Source organism: Macrosteles quadrilineatus, unplaced genomic scaffold (genome assembly GCF_028750875.1).
Source record: "Macrosteles quadrilineatus isolate MER2022 unplaced genomic scaffold, UCM_ALF_1.0 Scaffold_8__2_contigs__length_117827958, whole genome shotgun sequence".
NCBI lineage: Eukaryota > Metazoa > Arthropoda > Insecta > Hemiptera > Cicadellidae > Macrosteles > Macrosteles quadrilineatus.
The window spans coordinates 87,260,121-87,286,058 of NW_026542601.1; the positions used below are offsets into that span (position 1 = coordinate 87,260,121).

Consider the following 25,938-nt stretch of genomic DNA (forward strand, 5'->3'; position numbering starts at 1 on the left):
GCTAAGATTGAATACATCAAACCGATTAAATTTACCTATCTCGTTATGGGCAATATGATAATACTTTAATGAAGAATTGTCTGTTAAATAGTTATTTTTAGTTAATTACTTACAATTTCACAACAATACATAAATAGTAGGGCAGTACATTAATCAGTGTGGGATTCTTCTATATTAAGAAGAATTTGTAATTTGCCATATTTTACATTAAGGAGATTCCGGTTTGAAAATTTTGAGAAATAGTATATTTCGTACCTAGGGCCGAACATGATGGTTTACCGGCTCAAGATTATGTTTTAAATTCGAGACAGCCGAGAACTTACAATGATCGAGAGCTGCAAAACCCTTTCGGCCCGTGGTATGAACGCTATTTTTCACCGTTCAGAAAAAATAATAAATATTTGCTAGGCAGTGGTGACAATAAAAAAGTATATTGCAATGCATAATATGGATACTGCTTGTGTATTTAATACAAATTTATGTTTTAAGTAAATAAGAAAACAGCTGATTTTTGGCCCTAGGGATGTAAAAAACTGTTCGGTACCCAAATGACGATGACAGCTGGCATGGACAGCAATACGTAGCTTTCAGCCTCCAATTAACGTTTGTATTAACACTTTTTTTGAATGAAAGAGAGAGTTTAAGTTTGTCCTTTAATCAGGAAGGTTTCAAAACTATAACTCATATCTTGATGTCAAGAAGCACACGCCATCCACTTTGATGTCACCAACTGCGTGCTTCGCAGCAAACTTGAGACATTTCCGTTTCGTTAAATACATTGCAACATGTTGTATGATGCAATTACCTAAGAGAGTTTTCAGAAATTCATTCTTAAGTAATTTTCATTAAGCTACGTTAATTTGATTTAGTTTTAGTTGTATTTATAATTTTATGTCATATTTTAGTTGTAGTTAGCTTGTTTATTGTAAAACCACTTTGAAGTTTAATAGACTTTTCAGCGAAACATAAGTGAATATAAAAATAAAACTTACCATTTAAACTTTATAATATGATAAATTTATTAGACGTAAATTGCCGCACTGTTTATAACACACACACACACACATCAGAGACAAATGAATTGGAAAACCCACAAGATATATATAATAATAGTTATATAATACAGTATTTAATTTCAGTTAAATTTTTCGTAAGTTTCTATTGTTCAGTTTATAAACATTCATTTGAAAAAATATAATCCAGTTTTTATACTAAACTAGCTGGTCCGACAGACGTCCTGTCCTAATGTGGTTTTATATATAGACTAGCTGTACCCGCGGGCTTTGCCCCGTTTAACTTCATATGTGAGCTCGTTCGCATGGCTCAATCACGTCCTGGTTGAAGTTCGTTCGCTACGCTCACTCACCTTTAGGTTGGAGCTCGTTCGCTGCGCTCACACGTCCTGGTTGAAGTTCGTTCGCTACGCTCACTCACCTTTAGGTTGGAGCTCGTTCGCTGCGCTCACTTGCCTTCAGGTTAGCTCGTTCGCTACGCTAACTCGCCTCCGGGTAATTTTGGTTGCAAATTAGCTGTTGTCATAAATTAAAAAAAAATAATAGTGCTGCACTCTGTTGGTAATCCTTGTAACTTTAATGCTCTTGAACATCACATAACAGAACCAACTTGTTTAATTGAAACAGCTGTTATGATTCATTAATTCCATTTAAATATGAGTACTCATTAGGTTAACATGGGAAACTCCAGAGCCACTGGGGCGGAGCCCGAGAGTCCGATCAGAATAAAAACCACTTAGTATTCCTATTTAATGCCTAAAGAATCAGTGTACCAAATTTCAGCCCCCTAGGTAAGTGGGAAGTGGGAGAATTAGTGATGAGTGAGTGAGTCAGTCAGTCAGTGAGAGCTTTGCCTTTTATATATATAAATGAATAAATGAATAAATGAATAAATGAATAAATGAATAAATGAATAAATGAATAAATGAATAAATGAATAAATGAATAAATGAATAAATGAATAAATGAATAAATGAATAAATGAATAAATGAATAAATGAATAAATGAATAAATGAATAAATGAATAAATGAATAAATGAATAAATGAATAAATGAATAAATGAATAAATGAATAAATGAATAAATGAATATATGAATAGATGAATAGATGAATAGATGAATAGATGAATAGATGAATAGATGAATAGATGAATAGATGAATAGATGAATAGATGAATAGATGAATAGATGAATAGATGAATAGATGAATAGATGAATAGATGAATAGATGAATAGATGAATAGATGAATAGATGAATAGATGAATAGATGAATAGATGAATAGATGAATAGATGAATAAATGAATAAATGAATTTATTTCCCATATTACAGAACACTTTACAATCATAATAATTGTTGAGAAATGTAAACTGGTCACTATTTCAAGTAGTGTGACCAGTTAAAAGGTTAAACATACATAATATATAATAAATTGTTGAGCCTAGCATCAGATGACAAATATTTTATCCGCCTGCTGTAACATCTGGGCAAAACTTAGACTAAGAAAGTGTTAACAAAATACACATAAAATAAGGTAACGGTAACACAATCTTATACCAAAGAGTTGGCAAGATAACCTATATCCTGTTGAGAACTAAGCCAAGTGATTGTTCTTTTACAAAAGTGTTTGAAATTTCTTGTATTTTTAATATGAAGCGGAAGTTTATTGTAAAATTTTGGACCCAAGTATTGAAATGAATGTCTGAAAAACGTTTTGTTTACTTTGGGTAATTTGATAGATTTATTCGTAAAACTTCTTGTACTGTAAGGGTGATTTGGAATTATATTTTCTCTGTTTCCGCTCCGGATGAAGAACAATATCAGGAGTTTAAAAATAAAAAGATGTTGAACTGGTAGAATGCACAACTGTTGGTATAATGGAATAGAGCTAGTTCGTTTAGGTTTTTTGAGAATTATTCGCAAGAAAAAATTTTGAGTTGTTCTAATCTTCTCTAATAATGTTTTGTAAGTACCTCCCCAGCAAGGCAAGGCATATTGTAATCTTGAATTTATCAATGTGAAATAAAGTGTTCGTAAAAGTGAAGTGTTACAAAGATTTCGTAGAAAATAGAACTTTCTAATTTGTGATCTTAATTTTGAGTGTAGTTCTAAAATATGGTGTTCAAAAGTTAGTTTCTCATCAAGCAAAACTCCCAAGTATTTAATTGATTTAACTTTTTCTAATGGTTGGCAGGTACATAAGTGGATATTGCAGGTAGGGGAATGAAAAATTAAAGGAGAAGGGGTGTCAAAACCAAAGAAGTCAAAATTAACATATTTTGTTTTACTAACATTTACTTGCATTTTGTTTATGGAGCACCATTTTCTGAGTAATAAAAGATCGTAGTTGATTGAATCTGAAAGGAGAACAGTATCATTTTGAGTGTAAAAAAGAGCAATGTCGTCTGCAAAAGCATTTATATTTCCTTTAAAATCAAGTTCAAGCAGATCGTTAATGAAGATTAGGAACAGGGTTGCAGAGGTCGTTGATCCTTGGGGAACACCTGTCTGAACAATGAGTGAATCGCTTAGGTTGTTGTTGATTTTAACTTGTTGCTTTCTTCCTGTAATAAAACTACGAAACCAATTTAAAGCTATGCCTCTAATGCCTGCAGCCTCTAGCTTGTTGATAAGAATGTCTTGGTTGACCATGTCGAACGCTTTTTTAAAATCTACGAAGAGACCTGTTGTTTTTTTATTTGAATTAAAGCCATTCAAGCATATATAGATAGATGCTCGTTCATTTTCAAGATGAGCTCGATCGCATCACTCAATCACGTCCTGGCTGATGATCGTAAGCTACGCTTACTCACCTTTAGGTTTGAGTTTGTTCGCTGCGCTCACTTACCTTCAGGTTTAGCTCGTTCGCCACCCTTTTCAATTGGCACCCAAAATCCCAATTTTTGTTGGAAAACTGTACATGGAAATTTTGGTTTACTATTCTTTATTACATTTTAATTGAAACGATCTAGATTGAGTTTAAGTGCCTTTCCCTTGTATCAACTACGCCATACATTATCTTCATGTCAGTGGTTCAGTCACTGATCATGTGTTTAAACATAGCCACCTCTGGTTTAAATGTTCGATGGTTGTAAATTCCCGCCACAATAATACATTTCTATCCTATAAGGGGATTTATTTTTTATCTGATATTGAACCACTGTATTGAAACAATCAAATATTCAGACAAAGAATTAAATTATTCATGAAATATGTAGAAATAAAAAAGTCCTTATGAACTTTCTCAATAACCAGAGAAGATTAAAAAAATTGACGCATAGACCTATCTACATTTGTTAAATAAAAATTCTTTTTATTCCAAAAACTGCTCTTAAAATACTTTTAACTTTAAGTGAAAAGGTAAGTTTTGGAAATAGTTATTTTCTTATACATTTTCTGCTTATTGTGCCGAAAGTTAATAAAAATGCATGGGTAAAAAAATCATTTAATAAAAAAAATCTAAAAGTTAAATAATTTGAAAAAAAGTGATTTTTGCATCAATAACCTAAAAGCGAATTTCGATCCTTAGGGTTGCAAGTAAAGTCAAACAAAATAAATAGGCTTTTATAAAGGAACAATTAAACCACAAAGGTAAAAATAATATTAAAAATGTCCCATAAACAATTATAATATAATATGTAATATCGATAATTATTTGGGACGACTCTTTGATGATATATAATGTGTCTTTTGCCACATATGACAAGTCTCTGATGATTTTAGGGAAATAATGCCCCAAAACACAAAATCCCTAACACTATCCACCACCTCGCCTACAAATAACAAATCAATCAACGATGAAAGAATGCCAAATATTAAGAAAATGTTATGTCGAAACTTCAGTTTTTCTTTTATAAGTACATTTTAATGTTATTAATTCTAACGTTAGTATTTTTATCTACGACCGTTTTTTAAAGTAGCCATTTCAGTTCAGTTCTAAGAATTGAAAATTAACACTTAACAGCTGTTTACTTTCGAAACAGCATAGTTTTTCTCATAACAACACGGGTAACTGACCAATGAGGTTCAAGAATTGAGAGAAAATGAGTAAAATTGTAATTTATGTAAGTCAACTAATCAGATGTTTCATGATTCAATGTTTAATGGAAACCCTAACACTAAAATAGCATTTACAGAATGTACGGCATTCAACACTCTAACGTTGGATTTTGATTTAAATAATCCAACCCTTATAAAAGCCTAATGATAATCTGCCAAACCTGTAAAGTAATGCGGATTTCACCTAATTGGGGCCGTGTTTAGCCTCTAAAGTGAAGACCCGATTGAATTTAATCCCGCATTAACTTCTGGCACCTGTTCATATGTCAAGTATATTTTTTCATAACAGATTTAATACAAAATAATGCATTAGTATAATATCACATTTTCTGGCATTGTCGTAGGTAAAACAATATAGCTTTCATAATTTTTATAAATTAATCAATACAGTGGAGAAATATTTTTCATTTATCCTTATAAAAATCACAATTAGCAATCATCTGCTGAATACGATAAAACAACAAATTTCCTATTTTCATACAACTAATTATGTAAGTACATTCAATATAAGCCATTTATGCTTTATATTGAAACTAACTATTTGTATTCGATTTTTTTGCAGAATAAGCCGCTATTGAGTCAGAAAGTTTCAGTTTGTCAACTTATATTTGTAGTATTACTTAGTACAACTTCAGTCATTACTGTAGTAAGGAGTTAAACTTTTATATCTTGCTCCCCAAAAAAGGATAATTCCAGGCCAAAAAGTTGCATCTCTAGTAACAAACTGTTTCAGAAACACCATACATCTTAACTGTTTAAGGATGAAGGAAAACGAAACGATGCACATATTTTATGCCGAGAAGCGTTAATGTGTTGCCATCTGTTTTAAAACATGTTTTAAAATATTTATATCCAAATTTATAAATTCCTTAGAAAAGATATTTTTTGGAAATCCATTTTTAATTGTTTTAGATGTTGTTCAAGTTCTAAGTCATAAGGTTAATTTAAAGTCTTGACAAGCACTGTATAGATAGGATGTACTCATCAGGCCAGTTAATATTATATCTTTTATCATGAGATTAGAGCATATTGATATTTGAAGAGCATCAAATGTGTCTGTTCCGAATAAAATTTATAATACTAAACAAATTTTTAAATTAGTAATTAATTAAAGAGGAAATATTAATAAAAAAAAAATTCTCTTCTAACCAAGAAGGGGCTTTAATATTTATATTGTTAACTGGTCTAAAATGTTCTCCATATTTTAAAATATAAAATATTCATCAAATATTGCTAAGTTGCAGCAGTTAACCTCCATTTGCTAGATATTTAGCAACTGATGAATATAGTTTGGTGTAGGAATTTACTTACTGAGAGTTCTCTACGACTAAGGTCATATCCTATTCTTGCTAGACATTTAGTAACTGATGAATATAGTTTGGTGTAGGGATTTACTTACTGAGAGTTCTCTACGACTAAGGTCATATCCTATTGTTGCTAGACATTTAGTAACTGATGAATATAGTTTGGTGTAGGGATTTAGTTACTGAGAGTTCTCTACGACTAAGATCATATCCTATTCTTGCTAGACATTTAGTAACTGATGAATATAGTTTGGTGTAGGGATTTACTTACTGAGAGTTCTCTACGACTAAGATCATATCCTATTCTTGCTAGACATTTAGTAACTGATGAATATAGTTTGGTGTAGGGATTTACTTACTGAGAGTTCTCTACGACTAAGGTCATATCCTATTCTTGCTAGACATTTAGTAACTGATGAATATAGTTTGTTGTAGGGATTTACTTACTGAGAGTTCTCTACGACTAAGGTCATATCCTATTCTTGCTAGACATTTAGTAACTGATGAATATAGTTTGGTGTAGGGATTTACTTACTGAGAGTTCTCTACGACTAAGGTCATATCCTATTCTTGCTAGACATTTAGTAACTGATGAATATAGTTTGGTGTAGGGATTTACTTACTGAGAGTTCTCTACGACTAAGGTCATATCCTATTCTTGCTAGACATTTAGTAACTGATGAATATAGTTTGTTGTAGGGATTTACTTACTGAGAGTTCTCTACGACTAAGATCATATACTATTCTTGCTAGACATTTAGTAACTGATGAATATAGTTTGGTGTAGGGATTTACTTACTGAGAGTGTTCTCTACGACTAAAATCATATCCTATTCTTGCTAGACATTTAGTAACTGATGAATATAGTTTGGTGAAGGGATTTACTTACTGAGAGTTCTCTACGACTAAGATCATATCCTATTCTTGCTAGACATTTAGTAACTGATGAATATAGTTTGGTGTAGGGATTTACTTACTGAGAGTTCTCTACGACTAAGATCATATCCTATTCTTGCTAGACATTTAGTAATTGATGAATATAGTTTGGTGTAGGGATTTATTTACTGAGAGTTCTCTACGACTAAGATCATATCCTATTCTTGCTAGACATTTAGTAACTGATGAATATAGTTTGGTGTAGGGATTTACTTACTGAGAGTTCTCTACGACTAAGATCATATCCTATTCTGTTTCCTCGACTCTACAACTACGGCTAAATGCAGGTTCTGAAGAGGCTTAAGAGGCATTCCATAATAGTGAACGCGATTGGTTGGCACAATTTACAAATTTACAGGGCTCCAACATAAAGCCTTTAACTTTAAACCAGTGCCATTCTGTTTTCAAGTCTGTTGGTAACCATCCGAGTGTAGGGATGTAATGCAACGTTGTTTTATAGATTGAATATATACATATTCGAAACAGTTTTATAACAATTCCTACCGTAGATGGGGGTTTCAGTTTAAAAAAAATACATTTAAGACTAAAAACACTAATTTTATGGTAAAATCGTATAAATATTACCCTGAGAACAACCACCCAACCTTCAGCTATGATGGAAGAGGATTTTAGGTTGAATCCTTTGAGGGGTGAGTACATTGTTATGGTCTAACCCCAACACATAAGCTACCGAGTGGAATTTCTGCTTTGACTAGGATGATGTCAGTTATCGCTAGGTAATGTTTAATGAGGAATTTTGTTGTAATGTACATTTATTATTGAATATCAATGATTTATCACCAAATAAGGTAACGAAGCTACGGTGGTATGAAAAGCTTAAATAAAATCCCGTATTTGTTGATTATTGTATTTAACTACTAGCTTAAATACAACATGTGTGTTATTTGTAAATGTATATGTGTTTATAATTTACATTTAGCGTTTCTAATACAGTTTTATAAGTTTGGTAATTTAGTTACAAACACAATGTTTGCACAATTTTCCTTCAATTACAAAGTGTATTGAGCAATTCAGGACATAGGCTAAATAGAGACAGTTTTGTTTTTGTTTTGTGTTTTCAAAAGTGTACAATTATTGTTCCTCATAAATTTATTTTTCACCTATAAAGAATATATTTATAGGTAAACACACGAATGGAATTGTTGGGTTGTATTAATCAAAGTGGTGCAGTAACTTCGAACCTATTACGCCAACCTGAGATTTCTGTTTTTTAGAAATCTCACAAAATGAACTACCGTTTAGTACAAATGTGCTGGTTCCATTTGGCAGAGTCTTGAAAAGTCTTGAAATACAAATAGTGATTTATTGTTAGAGCTCCCGTAATGTCCTCTTTAATCTTTCATTCCACATTTACTTACTTGGAGTACCTCAGAAAAAGAACATAAATACATTGGTGAATGCTTTCATACTAAGGTGAACGAAAAAGTACAAGGCTTTAAATAATAATTTTACTAGTAGTGAAAATTAATCAAGCACAGATGTATGTACAAAGATTAAATTGATCGATTTGATGTGATGCAGAGCTAATTTTTCTAAAACATTTCACATGAGTCATAATCATCAACATTATCATCATAGGCTGCACTATGTACAGTGCACGTTGGTAATGATCAAACTCGAGAGTTAATTAAAGTGTGATAGCATTTAAGATAGAAGAAATACGAGCAATAACTTAACCATTAATTTCCTGATCAACCACATATTATCAATTGAAGTAGAAACATAATTTAAGGCACAAAACATCCAGGAAGCAGTAGGCTATAATACCATAAATGAATTTGTTATATTAACAGAAATAAATGTTAAGGTTGATAAATGAATATGGCAAATGTCTTATTGCTCAATTTAAATCGTTGTTTTAAAAACATTTGGTTACTTTAATGTGCATAGTAAATGAATAAATTGTATTTTGTAGACTCGACATAATTCATTGTCAAAACTCAACGCAATAAACTCGCCATCAAGAATACAGTATCTCATACATTGAAGACGCCGCAGAACCTTTGATTTGTAACCTCTTATATTTCATCGAGTTGGACTAGATCCATAAACGAGCTGAAAGAAAATGTGATCCCGTTGTCAACAAAAAATTATTCATTACATCCATCCTCTACTTTTTTTCAATTGTTATTTAGACATTGGCCATAAAAAACAGTTTTAGGAATTATATTTTTCATTTAGTCTTGTGTTGGTGGCGAGTGTCTACAACATTTGTGTTGAAAGTTATACCTTTGATTACTAAGCAATATCGGTACTCAAAAGACATTGATATATCATAGATATAAACGTGTGTTCATAAAAAACATGTTTGTAAGCTAATTTTAGTTTTTAGTTTCAAGACAGTAATAATTGTAATACCTTATTTTCCGTAATGGCGAAAATTTGTTAACAGAAACAAATGGCAAGTCAAAATAAACCATACATTTATATGGTATAACGCAAAAAAAATCTTAATACTTTGTTTCGCTTTCTTCAAAAAGTTTTAAGAAAAGACAACTTTTAATACTACATATAGACTGGACATAATATACTTCAATAATTTGAATATTAGCGCATTCAGTTAAACGAGATATGGCTGCACTTTGATCATCATTAACGTCGTGGATTATTACTGCTGTAAAAATAAAGCCATGCTACTTGGACTTTAAATTTGTTTGTACTAAAGCATTGGTATAAATAACAAAATAAAAGTAAAATATCTCGAGGCTGGTCCTGTGTTTTAAGGTGAACTTAATGACCAATATTTGGTTCACTTTTCAGTTTCTTATCTACAGTTTGGTCGTAAGACAAGAAAATCAAGTTGACAAATGTACATTCATTTACAATATTTAATGCTTTTACAAGGTCTTACTTGTTTTTAAACTTTGAATTGTGCTTCCACTCTGTTATTAAAATAGTTCATAAAAAAAAATTCAATTTTTAAGCTGAAAATTCTAATCGTTTCTTTAACATAGGCTATTTTTATGTTTTAGATGCAGTAGTTTGTGTAAATGCCGTGGAGGACTAGGAATGAAGGTAAGGGTTTATTGAACAAAATAATTTATACGTTTATTGATTAAAGGAACTACTATTTTTAATTAACTTTGTTACTAAATTTTCGATCTTGTAAAGTAGGTATTTCCTAGTAGTTCATTCTTGTTTGAAAGAAAACACCAGCTTTGATAACCATTCAGAGGATTTTCCAAAACACCAATTTGCAGTTAGAACTCCTATAGGCGAGACTCATGATCTTACAATGGGATAAAGGTAGTGTAGAAAAAGAATGTGAAATATTCAGAAAAATGTCATCATCCCTATGATGACTACTGCGGGTAAGTTAAGTAAAGTTGTCTGTTTAAAGCTATCTTACTTATGTTATTTGTGGTGTTTAATCAAAATATTCATTATAGGAGTAATCTAAAAGTTGTTTGAACTTGAAGGTATTATGCGTCTGGTTAAAATCTAAGGATGTTATGAAACATACTTAACATTCCCTTATTAAGGCGAAGCAGTTTTTTATGGTTTAATCCACAATGTTAATTTGACATGGTACGCATGATACTTAAACGATTTAAATTATGAAATATACTGGACAAAATGCATTATTAGTATGCTTTGTTTGTATTTTGCCAAAGCATGGGACCTCATAATAGAAACTATGTAAATAATTCTAAGCAAATATAGAAAACGAGTTGTAGTACCCAGCTAGCTAGGATTCTGCTTTATAGTGATCTACATTATACGGTACGTTTACCGTAGTACTGTATATTCGTCAATCTCACCAGGGGATAAGAAAGCGTATTTAGCTTTACAAGCCTCTTACACATTGTTTCGCATCAGCTGAATAATGTGTGGACATTTTGAGAAACTTAAGAAGGAAGAGCTAAAACTGTTAACACTTTCCCTACTGTTACCATGGAAAGAAATAACTTAAATAATCCACATAATCTTAAAATGCTGATTTTATATGTCAAAGGAGTACAGAATCAAGAGGCAAATAGATTGCCTGGATAGAAAATTATTTTTTTTTAGCTGGTATATCGTTTAACATTAATATGATATTTATATTTCATATAGGCCTATATTAAGAACTATTTAATATAACAAGGATGTGAGTAAATGTCGTGATTCTTCATATAATTTTTAAGGCAAAAAATATAAACAACTGCCGTTATCAATCTCAAAATTACATCTTGGAAAATTTGTTTCCATAAAGAGTTTATACGAAATAATGAGTAAATCTTTTCGTAGAATAATAATATGTAGCATTGTTACAACACGCAAGTCGCACCAACAAGAATATCTCGTACGTTGTAGACGCCGCAGAAACGTTGATTTGTAACCTCTTATATTTCATCGAGTTGGACGAGGTCCATAAACGAGCTGAAAGAAAATATGATCCCGTTGTCAAAATGAAATGCATTGATTAGACTACATCAATACGTTATCTTCTTAATCAGTTCTCAATTCAGGCACTGGGCGTAAAATCACATGTTCAATAAATAAGGTCTATCTTGTGGATGTTGAGTAAAAAAAAAATAGTGCTAGATGTTAGATAAATAACAATAGATCTTGGTACGTAAACATATTCTTACATGCTAATTATTCAGTAAGTAGAATGTAGCGCAACTGCCATTCTTGATTTCAATTTAAGAAGCTCTTCAAGATATACCTAAACAATTTCCCTTACACAATCAGGATTGTCTTTGTTGGAATTAGTTTTGAATTTCCGTAATTACAATATCTTAAAATACACATTTTCATATTGAAAACGGTTTCTGCAACCAGTAACTAACTGCATTAACTTGAACACTTTTGTTTCAAAAATTTAGTTCTGAATGTATTTTAATTGTTTTATTATTTTCAGTGTGTTGCATATTAAACTTAAAAACTTATTGTTTTAAGTTAAATTATTTAAATTTTAAAATGATTAGACAATATAACCTTTATGGCACAAGTGGCGAAGGTGAAATGCTTCAGAATCGATTCCATGTTTTAAATTAAACTAATAAACTGAATCACTTATGTTTAGCCTGTATTTTTGTTAGAAAATAAGATAGAATAAGTGTTATATTTTATGTATGTTTAATGTATTACCAACCTTCTGGCTTTATATTAAACGTTTACTTGAATCGTAATGGTTTTATAAATTTAAATACACATTTTTTTTCGAAGTCAACTTTAGTCCCTGTCAACATTTCTAACGTATAAGTTTTATGATAAAAAATATAGTCTGCAGAAAATCGTATATAAAATGTGTTTCGTAGTGGTAAAGCAGTCCAATTTGTGTAATGTATTTTAAAATTACAACAATTGCACTTCTTTATAATCTAACTTAGTTACGCAATTACGACTTTTTATCCAGTCAAGTAGATATTTCGGAATCATTTTCGTACGAAAGCAATCATCTCAGCATTGATAACATTCTAGAGGGTTTTCCCAAAAACCAATTTGCAGTTAGAAGTCTTAGGCCGAGTAGTAACCTTAAAATGGGAGTGTAAAGGTAATGTAGTAAAATATTTTGACCATTCAGTAAACATATTATTACTGCAGACTGCGAATAAGTTTAGTTCTACTGTATTTCAAAGCTTTCTTTGAAATATTTTTTTTTTAGATGAAATATTGAATTGAAATCCCTACAAAAGTGTATTTAATTTGGTTAAAAATGTGTTTTTCTAACTGTTTCCGTGAAAAAAAAAACCAATAAAAAATTTGCACATTCTTAAGATGCAAATTTTAAAACCCCAAGAGGCCGAAGCTCCTATGCATATGTAAAACAATTTTCGCAGCTTTTCATGATAGTTTGGTATATGAATGATGTGGTATTTTATACCATGTATACGCAGTCATATTACGAGACATTTGATTGTACTATGCCTTCATAGATTGCCTAGTTAAAAGATTCTGTGTGTTTATCTGTTATAAAGAATATCTACAATGAAATGGTAAATACATATGACATATATACAGACGAATACTTAAACGATAAAATATGCATATGGCTTTTATTCATTCAATATCCAAATCGGTTTTCTCAACAACATGCTGGTGTTTACACATTTAACTGACCTTAGGACGATCAATTCAGTTAACTGCATCTAAATCATTAGCAGACCTCTAATGTCCGTCCTGGGTATTGTGCAAGAACAAAACATAATTTATACGTAAGGTTTAATAGCCCTGATGTATAGTACATACCCTAAAAGCGTACCCATAGTGAATAACTGCAATGCATTACAAACTGCATTATGAAGTGGGGATGATTATGAACTACTAAATGGTAAAACAGGATGTCATATTATAGTAACTATCCAGTCATGTCACTCGGTCCAAGGTTAGATAATAGTAAAAAAATAATAGTGTTTAAGTGTGAACAAAATGTTTAATTGTAGTGTACAGTATACCCAGCCTGTTATTAATGACAAGCAAAAAAATAAAAATAAAATAAAATAATATATTGCTAGAATATATTTCTTCTTATGCGCTTTAAAATTAAATTTTATCACTTTAGTACAGTAGGCTATTGGCCTTTTTATACTTAAGATAGTAAAATTTTGACATCTTTGTGTAATTTCTAGTAAAAATAAATCACTCAATATGATTTATTAAAGAGCTCAACAGCTTTTAACATACTAGTTAACTATTCTACTCTCATCACGTGGCAACTCTGTCTAAACTGCTTACTGTCAAACAAATATAACATTAAAAGGAAACAGACATGTATAATTTATTTTACGAATTTCTAACTGAAAATCCGAAAACCTGGAGATATTTCTTGCTTGTAACATGGTCCCTAAGTCTTAATACGCTCTATATATTGTGATTTGTTCATGGATCCATCCAATAGTGACTCGTTACCAATAAAACGTATAATTATCGTGCAGCTAACTCTCCATCACCACTAGCGTTTAAATAAGTATCATAACAGGTAAAAAAAAACACTGAAATAGTTTATGATTAAATAAATATAAAATGTAATTGTAATTATGAGAATGGTACCTCAGCCTGTACCTTGTTTCACTATTTTATATTTTTATGACAATTTGTATATAATATTAAAATGCAAAGACAACCTTCTCTACTAGTCCATTAGAAGTCGTTATATAGCAGGCCAAAATCGCAGCTATTATTCTCTGTTTTGTTTGGCAACCCAGTTTTGAATATTTTATGTCTGGGTATTGATATTCCATATAATTCCAATATAAATTTGAATGGGTCTGAGTCAGACTACTTCAGAACTGGCATTGATGTAAACTCCCTTATTAGTAAGGCATACATAACGCATACATTACATAAAGGGCACAATAATTCATTTATTTATGATCACATATTTAGATATGTGCTCATAAATAAATGAATTATTGTGCCCTTTATGTTGGTAATGTGTATATTAATAAGTGCTGAACAAAATTAACCAATTTTTTTAGCAATTGAATTGGCTTATAAACAGTTTATCATCAGAAAAAATACTGCATTTGAACCATTACATAAGTTAAGATGACAGTATTATATTGTTATTAATGACAGTCCTACATTTATATTTATAGGGTTGGTGTATTAAATAAATACAATTGAGTATAGTAATCCTAAGTAAAGATTAAATAAAGATTAGCTTTGAAAAGGGTCTTACGTCGTTCTTCGAGCCCAACGTCTGGGAGTTATCTCATATTATTCGGTTCATTAAGTTTAACTTCGTTCCTTGGGTAGAGCTGATTCTTCGATCGTCTCTAAATGTAACTTTGTCTGCGTTCTAAAGTACATTGAAGTGTTCTAAAAATAAATAAATAAATTTGTATGACGTAATGATTGTAAACTTTTGTTACACTTGAATATGTTGTATCAATGTCAGATTCCTAAAATAGTGGACTTCTATGAATTACATGCAGCAAACCTGCATAGCGAGTTTAAATTTGTCTGATTGGACTTTTAATAAATTATTTCTATAAACAAGACATATTCATTCCACATTTAAATAACATTACGAAAAAAATCTTATATCACACTTTTAAAGCTTTTGTATAGTACTGTAGACTGCATAAAAAACAAACTAACAGTGATATTATCAGAGGACCTTATGAAAATTCAAACCAATGTAAGGGGAAACAGTCTCTCCAGAATTTCATACTTTGATTATTGGATTGTCTTTCCGAGTTCCAAAACCGTCAACATTGAAAAAAAAATACTCTTTAAGTCTCCTTTTGTCTGTACCTGCAACGGAAGTTGTCTTCAAACGTAAAAAGAAAAAATACTTCTCGGTTTCAAAACCTTCTAACAAAATAAATAAAGGTGCCCCAAAGTGATAAACAACCTTGTTTGCTGAAATACAATAGTTAACATTAAAATTTAAAAATCAGTTGGTGTAGTGTGGTATAAATATCCACGATAACGGTTACCAAGACGTACACAGCTTAAAAAACAAACAATTCCGTTGCACTTTGCTGGTTAAATCTTTCTATAACAAGTTATTTTAACTGGTTGACAGCATGTGTAGTAAACCTTAGAAATTAATACGTCAAATATCGCACAAAACTGGACATTTGAATGTTTGTTAATTTATTTCAAATAAATGAGCAAGCCCATGTTTAAACAACACTTAAATCACCCCCTTAAACAAGGCATACAATTCAGAGGAGCGTGACAACTGGTAGGCAACTTGTTAAGGAGATTATCACCAATATTGTGAATACAGAAAATTATTTGATCTTAATCTTATTGCAAGATATTTAAATATACAAATTGAATGGTTTCCAGTGTTTTCTGAGAGAATGAAAAATATGAACTAACTAAAACTTTACACGACGTTGATCAGGAATTCAACTAACTTAAATGAGAGTAGTTGTCCACTCATTCAGGATATAATCTGTTGAAGTTCATGTTTTGAGGTACCTAAAGCATTGGGAAGTAATATTGATATTAATATCAATAAAATAAAAACCACATTGATTACATTTGTACTATTCATATTTACTTGTTTAAATTGTAATGATTTTATTTTATTTTATTACAATATTTGATTAAATAAAACTGCAGAGAATCATATTAAACTAAAAAATATGTGTGTAAGAAAAGCGTTTGTTTATATGCGAGCAACTAATGCTAGTTAACTTGTAACCATTCATAACCAAGCATTACAAAGCTTTGCTACTTGTATGGGTCTAGACCAACTGTACTATCAACAGGTAAACACTGGTAGCAAACACCACGTCACCGTTGTTTTGAAAACTTTTCACAACGAGTTGTAGAACTGCTAGATTTTACTTTATACTCATACAACATAAGGTTCAACTCAAATTACTATTGGTGTGTATAACAGCATTCCACCACGAAAATAAAATGTATTTAGTTTAGTTTTTTAGTCAAAATTATAGTTTACACACATCTAAACAAATATTCTTAGAAAAGTTGTAACTGATTTATTAATGGAATTAAAATAATAATCTTCATTGTTGTGCAAATATACAAAAGTAAAAAATATATATTAAACAAATTTCGTATCAACAACTATAATGTACCACAACTATATTTAAAATTACGTTCCGAGTATATTTATAAACTGGTTTAGTTTGTTATAGTGTGCTCTTGTCCTATGGTGGAGCCAAGTTTCCTTGACCAGGTCGGCTCCTTTCTCTCCAATCATGATTGTAGGAGCATTCGTGTTACCTCTGGTGACTGTAGGCATGATAGATGCATCAATGACCCTGAGACCCCTAACTCCTTTGACCCTCAGTTTAGGGTCTACGACTGTCTCTGGACGATTAGGGTCTCCCATCCTACACGTTCCCACCTGGTGGTACTGAGTCGTCGTTAAATGTCTCAAGAAACAATCCCTATAATCACGAGATAAGAAAGGAAACTGCATACAAGCTGGTATCTTGATTTCATGCAGCTTAGCACCGATTCTCATAAATGGTTCTGTGTTTACCAAGTTGTAATATAGCTCGATTGCTCTTATGTAAGCATCAACATCTCTAGGGTCAGTAAAATAGCCTGCTATAAGTTTTGGATGTACCCGTGGATCTTTGCTTTGCAGCTCGATTCTTCCTCTGCTGTAGGGTTTCAAATGAGAAGTCCTAAAGAGTATCATGTATGAATGAGCATTGATGTCTAAATATTGACGTATAACACCATCAACAAAACCAGCGTTTTCCATATATTTTATCACACGTAATGAGTCGTTTTTGGCAAAGTCAGTAAGTAAAATTTGAAAGTCTGGATAGTCTATTGAAGGGTTTTCAGTATTGATGTATGCATTGAATGAATCTAATCCAATAGTAGACAATCTACTTCTTTTATTTAGAAGAAATTTCAACATATCTTCTTGAAGCGTTTCGTTTGCTGAAGGTTTTATATAGTCGAATGTTAATAAAATACCTTGTCCGAAAGAATGATCTTGAAGATTTAATCCGACTGGCAAATCTGATACCACATTTATTCCAAAACTGCTCAAATGTCTTCCTGGGCCTATGCCTGACAACATAAGCAATTGAGGAGTATTGATAGTTCCTGCAGACACAATTACTTCCTTCCTAGCATAGACTCTAACTAGTCTACCTGTAATGTCTATAGCATCGACACCGTAAGCTGTTTTGCTTGCTTCATCTATAAGTACCTTAGAAGCCAATAGGTTTGTCGCCAATTTGAAATTTTCTCTTTCAGATATTGGTGACAAAAAGGCCTTGGCCGTGCTACATCTCCTACCATTCTCTAATGTTCCCTGGAATTTATTAAACCCAGACTGAAATCTTCCGTTCGCATCTAAGTTGATATAGTGGCCAAGTTCAGCCATCCCTGCAGCAAACACGTTTGCTACTGGGTTTTCATAAGTAGTAAAGAAATCTTCTATTTTCAACTCCCCTCCAAAGCCATGATAATTCAATACATCAGGGGTTGCGAGCACTTCAGGTGATCTTATGTCTTCAGACTTCTTGAAGTATGGCAAAACATCCTTGTATCCCCAACCAACACAACCATCAGCTCCCCAACTGTCATAATCTCTTGGATTTCCTCTCATGTATTGCATTCCATTAATCGTGCTGGATCCTCCTAATACTTTTCCTCTTGGCCAGTTGCACCTTCTACCTTCGCATGCTAAACAGTTTGGCTCCTCAGGGCTAGTCTTGTATTGCCAATCTATGTCAGACAGTTGAAGTTGATCTGCGTAGCTTGGGATTTCTGAAGTCTTCGTAGGATATCCTCCAGCCTCTATTAACAGCACTCTCCACCCGGTTACCTATAAATGCCAAGGGGTTTTAGTTATTTCTAATTTATTTCATGATTACAAACGTCACATACAAATCTTGATCACCACAACATTTGTTTGGGTTTAGATTTCGTGATTTTTCCCGATAAGATAACTAAAATATGTCAGAAAATAGCCAAAGGGACTTATCTTACTCACGTATAATAATTTGTTTTTGTTGTATTGTGTTACTAAGTATGTTTTTGAAATTAAATCATACAATTGGCCAACTTACATTGATACAGCTTTTTCAATAACAGTTGAGCTAATTATTAAAAGTATTTTTCAGAGGCAAGCTTGGACACAAGAATCAAAGTATAGAAAAAAATATGAGCTAACATGAAAGATAAACATATTTTAACGTTTAATGATTCATTCTCTAGATCTTTCTTGTTTTCTGGTCCAGCATATTCAAGTATTAGTATCCAATTACCAAATTATATTTATGATTTATTCACTTGATTTAAAACGGCATTAAATTCCATTAAATTATTTATTATATCTACAAATCGGACTCACAATATCGATTTTAGTTTCTATTTGTGTAAAAAATAAATATATTTTATCCAATTCCTACATTATAACAAATAACTCTCTTTGAATAACAAATTGAAGACACGTTATTCAAATGAAACTGTTTATTATTCTTTCAATCAAGTAAATTTCCTGTAGTCCATGGAACTGTACTTACTGAGCATCGATAAGAATAAAATAAAACAATACTAACAGTACCACTATAACAGTTGTTCTTCGTTCTACTTTACAACAATCACCTCGGACAGTCGGTTGGCGACCACACTCCCTGCAGACCCGGCACCCACGACGATGAAATCAAAGTAGTCACCATCTATGGGATGGTAGGGTGGTGGGTAGTCCAGGGGACAGGCAAGTGTACAGTCACCTTCCACTAGAGTAGACAACACGTCTTGAATGACCTGGGCTGCCGGGTCATCGTACCAGGACGAACATGACACACTCAAATGAAATGAAAATATTAGTTAGATTTACATGGATAAAACACGCTTAGACCCCTTAGTAAAATGAACAACTGCGTCTATAAATGTATTTGTTTGCAACCCTACTATTTGATCAGCCGTTCTACTCAATAGTATTGACAACGACCGTGATCTATCAGGCTGTGTGTAGTTCCAATGTCAAGTTTGTCTGAAAGTTGAGGAAAAGTTTAGGTGCCAGATTTTTATAGAGATTTAATTCCTTAAAAATATCTATTTCTGAGTTTTGTTTACTAAAAATTTGTACATGTACAACATGTATTTTTGTACATGTACAAAATATGTATATGTTTAAGATATTACCGGATTACTGGCTAAGTTAATACCAATATACCTTACATTCAATCAATCGACACACAACGAAGTAATATACGGACCAACTTTTAATTAGCTTAATTTGGTTATGTTTCAGTAAACGAATGTTTCATTCTCACGTACAAAAGGTGAGGTAAAGGTGAGTTGAGAAAGGTAAAACGTTTGAAAAAAAAAATCATTCGACTAAAGAGATGTTGGAAAACTTTCATCATAGCCCGCAAATAAAATGAATTAACCGGTTAGCTTATGTTTCCTAAACTTATTTATATAATACTCACTTGATCTTTTTCTTTAAAGTTTTGGGTTGACATTCCTTACCCTTTATCCCATCAATAATACAACCCTCAGTGATTAAAACTATTTTGTTGAAACGAAACGCCAGTTTAAAGAAGAAAACTAAAAACTCCGTGTAACATAAAATTTGCTTTTAATCGTACTAACCTTTTAGAAACACACAATGAGGTTTTGGACCCTACGAGGACAATCACAATAAACAATAACATATTTTAACGTGACCGATATAGAGGACACATACGTACTGATAAAAGGTGATTTCTCGAGCTCACCGTCGTTGTATACACTGCGCGGCGATGAAATTATAACTGGCCTACACCAGTTTTATACTGGTTCGATTCTTTGTTTTGATTAGATAGTTTCAAAGTGAACGTGTCGGGTTCTGTGTTAAATACTTTTTATTACTCCGTACAGAGAGTAGCTATTTTTGATAATAGTTGATGTAAAAGAACGTTGTTGTTTCCTAACCCCTAATTTAGAGTGAGGGGTGTTCCTTTTTTCTTCGTTTTGATCAGCTGATTTCTTCTTCGTCTAAAGTTTGTAATGGTCACATTTTATTGGGGGGTTCGTTTTAATTATTTAAAGGCCGCGAAGGCTTGAGCGCGCTTGACAACAATGTTAGACATGTCCACTGCTGGTCATGCCTCTTAGTTCGTGCCTTGGCCGCCGCGACTTCGGGGCGCTGACGTAGACGTGGTGGGGAGAAGCCGAGACCAGCGGACAGTGGACATTTCTTGGGGCAGTCTGAGACTAGCGGCTAGTCTGGCAAAATGTTGAGAAACTGGAGACTACACTGCCGGCTCCGTCCGTCGTTCGTTCCGCGACCGCGAATGGTAGTAGAGTGAACTCAACAAATCAATTCTATAAATTGAGGTTATGTTTATGTTTACAGTATATTGTTTGTTCTTAGTGATTGATTAAAGGTGCCTTGTTTTGTTTTGTTCAACATTATGGAATCTTGCAACAAGCCTAAAACTGTTTTAGGCTATACCTCATGATAGGTATATCAGTATAATAAATGATTACCTTTCTTCATCTCCATTTTAAGATCAAATAAATCGCCTTTTTTACTGCCCTTCATCGGTTTGTTTCAACGTTATTTATAATGGAATTTAATTACATTTTATCCCTTTAAACTTATTAGCATTAGGTGAATTACAATATGGTATTGAAACTAACTAGGCCTATTATGTTTCTCTTTATATCATTAACTTATAACAATTTATCTTATACGGTAATACATTTTACATTTATTTATAGGCTAGTAGTTCTAGGCCTAACTTAATCTATGTTTAGCAACGCTAACGAAGGAACAATAACTTAAACATCATATAGGCCTAATTTAAATTTCTACAATGACCATACAAAAATTTATCCATGGACTGCAACTAGCCTAAATATATTATATATATTTTTGAATACAAGCAAAAACTCTTCAATCAACTTCATATAAATTCATACACTTTCTAGATCGTTATCAGAAAGGTCTTAGGTCTTCATATTTTTGTAAACTTAGGCTAATATTAACTCAAATGTAAAAAGACAACAATTTCTCAAGTCAAAATAACAGTATAATCCTACATGGAATATAAACGTAACTTAATTCTTAACCCCCAGGGTATTTTGGTAAGACTTGGACCCACGACTAATTTTTCCCCCATAAAGCACCATTTGTTCAAGTCTATTTTTAAACCCATTAGAACGATAACTTAAGCTTGAGTAAAAACCATTTGATTTTATTTAAGTTAAGCTAGTGTAATTTTGGTTAAAACATGTCAAATACATTTACAAATGAGTCCACAAACCAGTACGACCGGGAACGAACTAAGACAACAATGTATGTAGGGTACATGATATTTATTTCAACGCTCGCTGCGGAGCAGCATGGTCCTCTAGTTAACTTAGTATATGAATCTTGTGGGGTTTTTAAGAACATAACCACATGTTTTAATGCAAACAAAGTGTACGTGGTAATACACACAGATTTGTAAATAATAGGCCTAGTGTCTTAGTTGATAGTTTTATGTGATTGGCTTATTTGAGAAAAACTGAATTTTTAATATTAGCTTTTAAAAAAAGTGATATAATTAGTTTGAATGAAAACCATACACGTTAACAAAATTTACATATCATCCATACGCTGGTTTCCTTGAATAATTAATTGTGGATTTGATAATGTGTAACACAGTAATGATAATGTGTTTAACACTCAGTATTAATATAATAGAGTAGTAAAAGTGCGTACAGTTCGTTAAATTTTACAACAAAATACAAAAATATAAGTTCAAGTTGATGTTCTCTTTTAATTTTACTCCAGTATTTCACTCCACAGAAATCCACTTTGTATCTTTGAAAAAAGTGGTCTTAAGGACGGACCGTCTGGGTGGTTCTTATTTCCCTTTATATATTTGTTTAATATACACGTCTTAGGACTAAAAATAGAAAATAATTTGACTAAATAAAGAACAAATCAAAATGTATTATACATATGGAACATATGGAACATATACATTGTGAACATATCATTATATTACTATAATCTCATGTGAAAAAAGGTTTTTGGGCAGTTCAGCCCAGTTTCTTATAGAATATTTATGATGTCACCTTTATAAATGTAATTACCATTAATTTTAGCCCCCAGTACTGTGACATACTGATTATAAATTCTTTATTTTCCTCATGGGATATTACAAAATATTGCTTTGTCAAATGACTGAGAAAGAAATAGTAAAAATGTTTTGTTTGATGACCCCCACATTGTGATGACCTTCGACATTGCAAATAAAAAAGAACAAGATTTTATCAACAGAATAGAATACAATTAAATAAAAAATTAAATGCAATGAATACAATGAAAAGAGTTCTTACAACATTTGAGGACTGAAACAACTATATGACAAAACTTATTTGCTTATATATACAATATACTTATATACAATACATGAATTAATAAATAATCCCCCTTAATCAGCCTAAAACTGTGAACATAATATTTATATATACAGCTGTTTTTGTTGCTACTACAATTATTATAAAGCAAAAAATAAGGTGAAATAACCAGGGCTTCTGATATAGAGGAACAAGAGAACAACTCTTTAACCTTCATTACTGGTAGTAGGTTCTGAAACAAAACAATTACCTATAGTATTTTATACTGTTTGAGAACAAGAATCACTTTATGATGTAGGCAATATACTGAACAATTATCTCCAATTAGGTATTCTTTTAAGTTATGTATACTCCTTTATAACGTCGGGTGCATGCAATTAATTGATAATAATACATTAGTTCAACAGGTGAAGGTACTTGTAAATTATCCATTGCATGCACCCCACGTTTTTCGTTTTAAATCTTACAAGTATTTATACTCTCAACATATTTATTTAATATATTATTTATTTAAAAGCCCACTTTCCTCAACATTAATTATTACTAGGGTTGCTTTCAGAGAGGTGAAAGCCAGTTGAGCGGAACAAACGTGATTTGATATTTGTAGGCCTAAGTAACTAAATGTAAAAAAAAAATCAATAGATGCTGGTTTTATTGATTAAAATTATAATAATTCAGATTTGTTTTTACTACATCTTGTTATTCAGATACCTCTTCCAAAAGTGCATTATGGTAGTTTTGGCCAGGAAAATATTATCAGTTTATTTGGTGCAACACAAATAAACAACTCGATCACCTACCTATAACCTACACTTTACCTCCCTAATCTTACCTTATTTCAAAACACTTAATGAAGTCACGAATACTCATAAACCCCGACCTACCTTCCCCACATGCCTAAATTAGATAAGTGTAATAACTTACTGCACCGTCTACGTAATTCAACATAATATAACCTGTGATGTATTATCGGATTAAATATCGATTTCGATTCGGTTCAAAATATCGCTTATTAAATCCTGATTTCTAGGCTGTTTCTAATCAGCTGGCAGCACAAATAGGTTCCCAAGAAAGTAGTCACTGGTCCGTATCCCTCCGCTCCTTGCATTGAGAAAGTAGTTCCGTATATTTTCTCGATTTTCAGTGAATTCCGTGCCTTAAAAAAATGTTTTAACGGCATTTTCTTGTTTATTGAAATCATAGGAATGGTTTAAAAACGTCTAAAAGAAAAGTCTATAAAGTTCAGAAATACCTTATGGTTCTCTTGTTTACATTTTTCTTGTAAACAAAAAACTGTCATATGGCTACTTTAGTCCCATAAGCCTAATGTTAAAATTTGAAAATTCTAAGTTCGTTTTAAATTGCATTAGCATTATCTAATTGAAATTTGTGTGTTTATTAACCATCTCACTATTAGTCTAAGTGATCTTGTTAAGTTTAGCTGAAATGTGTTCTGCCGTTATTGAGTGATGTTGCTTTATTTGTTGCATTGAAGTTGATCCCAAAGAGCTACGCTCGCTTCGCTCGCTCCGCTCAATAAATTGGTGTAAAATACGTGCATTTATGCGATCTTGTGTTGTAGCTGAGTTGCTACCGGTTTCAACTCACATTGGAGTCATCTTCAGGCAGTTATAAGATGTCTTCTCGCTTCATTCGAAGGTCGTCAAATGGATAATAAATAAACAAAACACAAACACGTATACGGACATAAAAAAGAACATTTAAAGCTGTAAAAATGTTCTTTTTTATGTCCGTGTACGTGTTTGTGTTTTGTTTATTTATTATCGATTTGACGACCTTCGAATGAAGCGAGAAGACATCTTATAACTGCCTGAAGATAACTCAGGGCATGGCTGTCTTTATGCCTATTCCTTAAGTTCTGCAATTTCTTGACTACTTTGCCTTTTTGGTTTTTAATAATAAGGTCAAAGAGTTTATCTCTCAATAAATTTAAAAGTGCACACAGAGTCTTGTCTAGGCGTTTAGTCTTTTTCCCATTCAGATAACAATACTTGAGAAGTTTGTTCAAGTTTTCTATACTCATATTAGTATTTATACCACTATTAAGTCGGTAGCAGTATGCCCACCTCTTAAACTTTTCATGCCTTACATATTGATCTACGAAGTATTCCACAAATCCAATTGTTTCAGAGTCGTTTTTTAGTTTTTCTATTGCTTTGTCCAACAGTTGATGGAATGTTTCTTTGTCCAATTCATATAACAGGCCCTGGAGAATTTTGAAGGTAAGTGCTTGTGTTTCTTTATTTTTAATTTTTTTCCTTGTGTTCAGCTTCCACGATTTTAGAACGTGCCATGAACAGTACAGCTGTTCCACATCAGGGCCCATGACTGTCACCCAAGCCTTGTAAAAGCTGTCCTCCATGTCTGACATAAAAAAATTGGCAGCTATGGGGCCAATCTCTTCTTTTATTTTTCCTTATGAACAATGTGAACGTCTTAATTTCCCCCCTATTACTTATTAAGAAAGAAACAGGAAACCCTTCCCTGCTTTCATCCATTACCAACATGATGTACAACTGGAAGCCATAGCTGTTGGTACCATGAGTGCCGTCCATACATATAACATCATTTCCAAATCGTTTAAACATCTCCTCCTGAGATTTGGTCATGAAAATAAGAATGAAATCATCAATTTCCAAACTGGGCTCACATTCATCTTTGATCCCTTGCGGTTTATAATAAATGAGTGAAGTGTTATCTGATTGTTTCATTGATTCAACCCAGGCTTGCACACTGACCGGATCAAATGGATGCTTTATAGCCTCATCCCCAAGGTTGAAACTTTGTTCAATGTTTTGGATGTCCTTTTTGTTGAGCAAATGAATTCTTTGCAATTCAAAGTTTGTTAATGAAT

General features: G+C 32.1%; 1 protein-coding gene across 1 annotated transcript; it reads right to left on the bottom strand.

Annotated features, from left to right (window-relative positions):
• Positions 1 to 16,342: 16,342 nt before the first annotated feature.
• LOC129000533 (glucose dehydrogenase [FAD, quinone]-like) lies at positions 16,343 to 25,446 on the bottom strand. Its single transcript, XM_054427495.1, has 3 exons — positions 25,151 to 25,446; positions 19,326 to 19,527; positions 16,343 to 18,543 (listed from the first exon to the last, which is right to left on the bottom strand). Exons 1-3 carry the CDS (start codon positions 25,444 to 25,446, stop codon positions 16,843 to 16,845), a joined length of 2,199 nt encoding a protein of 732 aa, XP_054283470.1. The 3' UTR covers positions 16,343 to 16,842.
• Between the last annotated feature and the right edge of the window lie 492 nt (positions 25,447 to 25,938).

What these genes read in the sequence shown, in the direction of transcription:
- LOC129000533 (XM_054427495.1), bottom strand. Translation starts at nt 25,446, where the DNA reads ATGGAGGACAGCTTTTACAAGGCTTGGGTGACAGTCATGGGCCCTGAT. An exon ending in AGGCATGAAAAGTTTAAGAG is followed by an intron (nt 19,528 to 25,150) that starts GTGGGCATACTG and finishes ATTTCATTTGAG; the next exon opens with TGTGTCATGTTCGTCCTGGT. An exon ending in TCGCCAACCGACTGTCCGAG is followed by an intron (nt 18,544 to 19,325) that starts GTGATTGTTGTA and finishes TGGCATTTATAG; the next exon opens with GTAACCGGGTGGAGAGTGCT.